This window comes from Plectropomus leopardus, chromosome 1 (genome assembly GCF_026936395.1).
Source record: "Plectropomus leopardus strain MGB_pleo_1.0 chromosome 1, ASM2693639v1, whole genome shotgun sequence".
In the NCBI taxonomy this organism is placed as follows: domain Eukaryota; kingdom Metazoa; phylum Chordata; class Actinopteri; order Perciformes; family Serranidae; genus Plectropomus; species Plectropomus leopardus.
The window spans coordinates 5,556,092-5,562,197 of NC_142176.1; the positions used below are offsets into that span (position 1 = coordinate 5,556,092).

The window sequence follows — 6,106 nt, forward strand, 5'->3', positions numbered from 1 at the left end:
CCCGTGGCTTAACATCGGACCACGTTTCATGTGGACGTCCATTTAATGTTAATGGTAAATGTAGTTGATTGATGTGATAATTTCCTCAGTGTGCGCTATATTCAGTGCATTTACATGCATAGTTTAGTCGAGCTACGGTCATAGCCTGACTAGGTTTTTTAACTGGACTACTGGTCTAGTTCCAGTATACAAGCACCGGGGAATAATCCATTTATTGATGGAAATATGTCTGATTCCTCCACAGGTGGAGATACGCCCCATTTTCAGCATATTACATATAATCAAACAGCGCTGCGCAAACTCTGTCTTTATTGATTAGTTTTACACCTAAAAAAACATCATTAGTTTACATGTACTTTATATTTAGAATATTTTCACTGCTTTACCTTGCAGTAAAACAGCCCGAACTGACGAGGATTTGAAACCATTACATGAAAAACATCAGACTTCACTGAAAAAAAGTCATTTTATTCCACTGAACGGAGGAGCTGCTGCTCTACCGCTGCCTCCATCAGCTGTTGTGGAAGTTAAAGAGGAGAACATATTCAAATATAATGTACACTTCAACTAATTTTAATTTTTTTAGGTGACTAAAGTATGTTTTGCTGCGGCCACGTCCACAGCCAGACAGTTTTGGGATTGTACTTTATTTATCAGAGGAAGGGGGCGGCTGGGGTGTGACTTTTTTATTTAAAATAAATATACAATCATGCCTTTTCAAGTTGTATGCCCCTCACCTAAGCCAAAATTAAAAACACAAGCCCCTCCTCAGTGCGTAGTTTTTTCATTTTTTTTAATGCCTGACCCATTTTGCAGCACCCCTTTCCTCCATCACAAGTGATGAACAGTCCCTAACCCTAACCAGTCCTTGCCGCAGCAGCTGCAGGCAAAAATCCAAAATAATCTTTAAAAATAAACAAAACATTTTTTTCTCCTCATACTAGAAAAAACTGCCAGGGATTAAAGAATTATTTGTTTTATTTAATATGCAAAAAAAAGTCTTTACGATTACAGATTGCTTACAGTGCAAGAAGGTTTCGGGAACATTTTTGGTCTCAGCTGTTTCTTTTCTATTTTTAAGATTTTATAGTTAAGTGAAACCATTACTCTCCCATAACTCGTTAACGTTTTTTATGTCTTGATATTAGTTGTGTATTTCAGATGTAATATGACTTCTTATATATTTTTCTATTCTGTAAGAAGTTTAAATAGGAGAGAAACTGCTAAACAAAATAAAATTAAGCAGTTTATTGGGATAAACTGTAATTTGGGATTTCATTTGTGACGGTTTGACATGAAAACATCAGATTAAGTTCTGCAGATGTTACAGTGCAGGCACTAAACATAAACAAAAATACTTTATTAACACAGAATGGCACAAACGTTTTACTGCAAAATCAAAAAAAACTTCAAATGAAACAGAAATACATTTTTAAGAGCAACAAAAAGCACATTTTACACTCAGCAGAATACTTACAATGTTCTGCAGCGTTTTCCACCACGGGCAGAGGCTTCGCAAAACCTGATAAATATCAGTAAAAACTGTGGAAGATTCCTTAAAAAAAAAAAACAGTGTTACAGTCTTAAATCAGCGTGACTTGCAGCTGAAATCAGGGATGCCCCCCAAAAGAGTCGCTGCTTTTTAGACGGCGTACTTGTTCCGGATGATCTCTCCGCCCTCCACCTCCACCTGCTCGTAAAGCCACTTCCTGTCGCAGCGGCACTCGACCCCGCACTTGCGTGAGCCGCAGTCGGGGCACGGGTAGAAGCAGCCCATACAGTCCACATCCAGACAGTCGCACATGTCCTTGCTGTTGGAGAGCAGTCGGCCTTTGTTGTCGTACACTCGGCTCTTGGCTCCGATGCTCTGCCTGCAGGCACCAGATCAGACACTTCAGAATGCAGCAGCTCGACTTCTCGCACATTTTAACAGACGGAAACACGTCAGCCCGATCCTCGCTGCCCTTCATAGGCTCCCTGCTCGTTTCAGAAATGATTTTAAGATTACTGATCACTTTTAAAGCTTGTTTAGGTCTGACCCTAAGCTACAAAACAGAAATGTTGACCCTTTAGGTTGCAGGTTTAGATCCTCGTGTGGCCCTTCAGGCCGTTCCAAAGTCGTGGCTCAAATCTTAGGTGACCGTGGTTTTGCCATCGTGGCCCTTCGGCTTTGAAACGACCTGCCCGAGGAAATAAGGCTCGCAGACTCAGTGACTTCTTTTAAATCACTTCTGACGACCCGTTTTTACACACTTGCTTTTACGTGATGTCATCTTTTTATTTTATTTTATTTCTTTTATTTCTTTTAACTTTTTATTTTTGTTTTATTTATTTTATTCCTTTTTTGTGGTTTATTGCTTTTATTGTTTTTGTTGTTATTTTATATTTATATTTTACGTCCTGCATCTTGCACTATTTGTCCCATTGTTTTAATTTTATACTCCACCGTGGTTTCGTCTTGTACTCAGTGAGGCTGTTTAGCTTTCCGTTGTTGTATCGCCGTCTATTTATCCCATTTCTGCTTTGCTTTGTTTGTCAAAGTACTTTGTAAACTCTGTGCTATATAAATGTTATTATTATCAATATTAATATTATCATCACTGATTGAGTCCACTTCGAGCATTTTTCCCTCTTAGTGGTTTTCTTTAATTACTCTTCAGTTTTATTTAAAATTGAAAGCATAAAATGGTCATAGTAAAATAAAAATGTACATCTTTTATGGTTCAACACAGTCAACATCCACCACAGTCCAACAATTACAATTAATATTATCAAACACTCGCTGAAACACATGGGGACATTTTTGTCTTTCACGTTATTATGAAACAAAAGTCAAATCAACGGTCAAATTTAATTCATCTCATTTATACATGATGGATAAAATCACCATATTCCAGCTGTTGTTTTGTAATAAAGTGTTGCAGTTTATAATATTTAGGACCAACACCCACAAACTGCCTCACCTGTCAGCCAGCTGTTTTCCTCCACGGCCTCCTCGTCCACCCTGTGACAAAATAAATGAAAACATTTTATGTTAACGTAAATTATCCCCACAATAGTTTGTGCATTTTTTTACAGTAAATCAAAAGAAGAAAACAGGCGTCTTAAAAATGCTCTTAAATCAGCACCGAGACGGCTTCGTTTCAAATGATCCAATTTCACCAGTGGACACTGAAAATAAAAATACCAATATCTTACTATTACATTTTAACAAACAAGGCTCCACCAGAGGCAACTTTTGAAACTCATAATATTTAAAACAATCTGATCATTTTTACATTTAACTCTGATATCTGAAACTGTGTTCATTTTTTTAAATAAATGATGAATTTTGCAACTCTCTGCATCCTTGCATAAACTCCAATTTTATCAGTATTGACATTTTACATCTAAATAACCTACGTGTCTCACAAAACATTATGGACTGTTTTTTTAAGTCAAAAGAATCAAAGTGAAGGCCTTTTAATAAGAAGAAATAATAAAATAATAGCAAATTTTACTTTCTTAAACTGTGACGTCAGCTAGCACGGTATGATATGAAAATTTAATGTCACAAAAATTGCGATTCACAATTTTATCCTGATAGTAACAATAATACTAACAATGAAAAAAAAGCAAAATGTAATGTTAAGAAAAAACAACAAACACAACATTATCGACCGTGCAGAGAAAACTCACCCTCATTCCTCCTCTCTTCTCTCTGCGTAGACTGATGGCCTCTCTCGCTCTGTCTCTGTCCGCCTGTGATCCCATCTGATTTGCGGCGTTTGTCTCCTTTGACACCACCCCTCTTTTACGAAGTTCAATCTGTGGAATATTCACAGTTCATAAAACAGGATGACTTGATGAAATAATAATAGATGATGGCCAGCTCTGTCCTGGGGTGCCCCTTAGACTCAGTGCAGGTGGTGGGAGAAAAGAGGATGATGGCTAAGCTGTCATCCATGCTGGAGAACGACTCCCACCCCATGCATGACACCCTGACTGCACTGGAAAGCTCCTTCAGTGACAGACTGCTTCACCCCAAGTGTGTGAAGGAGCGTTACTGCAGGTCCTTCCTCCCTGCTGCAGTCAGACTGTACAACCAGCACTGCTCCCAGTAGACCACACACAACAATAACTGACTCCACCTGTACAGCTTAATACCACAAGTGCAATTTCACTTTCACCCATGCAACTGTGAACATTCTTTATTTAACTGTTGAGTTTCTCGGCGTTGTAAATACTGTATATATTGTTTGTTTATGTCGTCCTCTGTGCTTATTTCCTTCATCTTCATCCTGCACGTTTTTTGTACTTATTTATTAATATAGTTTATTTTGCACAGTTATCTTGCTATTTTGCTATCCCTTTGCTGCTGCAATGTTGGAAATTTCCCCACTGTGGGACTAATAAAGGATTATCTTGTTGACCCTGAAGACGAACCGTTAGAGAAAAACAGTCCGAATAATCTCACACCTTTGAGGAGTCCTGCCCGTGGCTGAATATGGTGGGCACGGCGTCCTCCCTCAGAAACTGTTTGCCGTTGTAATCCCTGAAGCAGTCGGTCCTGAAATGCTCCGAGCAGAGGCAGGTGTTGGCGGTCGGGATGAAGCTTTTCATCCCCAGACTGTGCACCCATTTGCTGGAAAGTTGAGGTTTGCTGAGCGGGAACCTGATGCACAGAGGAGAGACGAGATGGTTTCTAAACGGGCTGCAGGGAATTTAAACCTCAATTGTTTTGCAGCTAGACACAATCATGGAAATCCTGCTTCATCAGATATGTAAAATAGATTTATTAGTTGTCTTAACAGGTGGTTAAGATGCCTTTCACACCTGTGAATAGTGACTCGTTTCTGTGTGGTGGAAATGTTGAAGTGGACAAGTGAAATTCTGCAGAAAGTCATTACGAGTCATCAGTAACCTGTGTGTTACTGAATTATTATTAAGTCGCCTCCCATATACCTCCAATAATTTCTTATGATTTGCACTGTTATGTTAAGTGCTGTTTATTGTTTATGATTAGTGTTGATCATCATCTTCTCCCAGTGTTTACTACACTGTCATCAGTTACACATCTTTTTGATTTCTTTTTGTGTTAGAAAACTCTGTAAAACTATGTAAGTGTAAAAAAGTACTAAAATCTAAGAAACGTCCTAAAATCCAGGAAACGTCCTAAATTTAAGAAACCTCCTAAAGTCCCAGAAATGTGCTCTAAATGTCCTTAAGTCCTAGAATCATTCATTCATTCATTCATTCATTCACTCCTAGAAATGTCCTAAAAACAATAAAACATTCCCAAATCAATTTCTTTAAAAATGGGGTTTAGTTCACCAAAAACGCACAGTATCATATCCAGAATAGATGCCATATCATGTAATTTGGTTTCATTTTTTTAAATTATAAGACTGTCGCTACGAGGACTAGCATTTATGTACGGGTGCCGGATGTTCTGAAATCGTACGCAGATCTAGTTTTAACGTGTCCTTCAAACTTGACCAAGAGGCGATATCGCTAAATAGTGTCATTTAAAAGCAAAGTTATACGTTACACTTTGTAGCTAACGGAACTACAAACTAACTCTGAACCGGTAAAAACGTACCTGTAAAATCTGATTTCCGATCCCTTCACAAACTTATTGTTGCACCCTATGGCCGCGCAGATAACCGGCATGGTGTCCTTTTTGTCAAAACACTGCGATACAGCAGAAATATGCCCAAAATGTGCAGAAAAAAAAAGAAACGCGACGAGCAGCTTGTGATTGTTTTCTTTCGGCTTCTTCGTCTGTTTCCGGATGTGCTTCCTGTTTTGCCTTCGATGAGCCCGCCCTCCAGCGGCGGCTCCGACCCGATTTTTTTCTTTAAAAGTTTTAATTTTGTTATTTAATACTTATTATTATTATGATTCTTATTATTATTATTATTATTATTATTATTATTATTATTATTATTATTATTATTATTATTATTATTATTATTATTATTTCTCAAAACAGTTTAAACAAATACAGCTGCAGTGATTTTTTTACTTAATCAGTTAATTCACTGAAAATTAACTAACTATTTTGAGTTTTGGGGGTGTGTATTTTTATTTTTCATATTTTATGTTTCTTTTTCTTCATCTTTTA

General features: G+C 37.7%; 1 protein-coding gene across 1 annotated transcript; it reads right to left on the minus strand.

The window, feature by feature from the left end:
• Window positions 1–960: 960 nt before the first annotated feature.
• On the minus strand, window positions 961–5,766 carry arl14ep (ARF like GTPase 14 effector protein). The gene is made up of 5 exons (XM_042489198.2): window positions 5,582–5,766; window positions 4,459–4,654; window positions 3,679–3,807; window positions 2,964–3,004; window positions 961–1,871 (listed from the first exon to the last, which is right to left on the minus strand). Exons 1-5 carry the CDS (start codon window positions 5,650–5,652, stop codon window positions 1,643–1,645), a joined length of 666 nt encoding a protein of 221 aa, XP_042345132.1. The 5' UTR covers window positions 5,653–5,766; the 3' UTR covers window positions 961–1,642.
• Window positions 5,767–6,106: the final 340 nt, after the last annotated feature.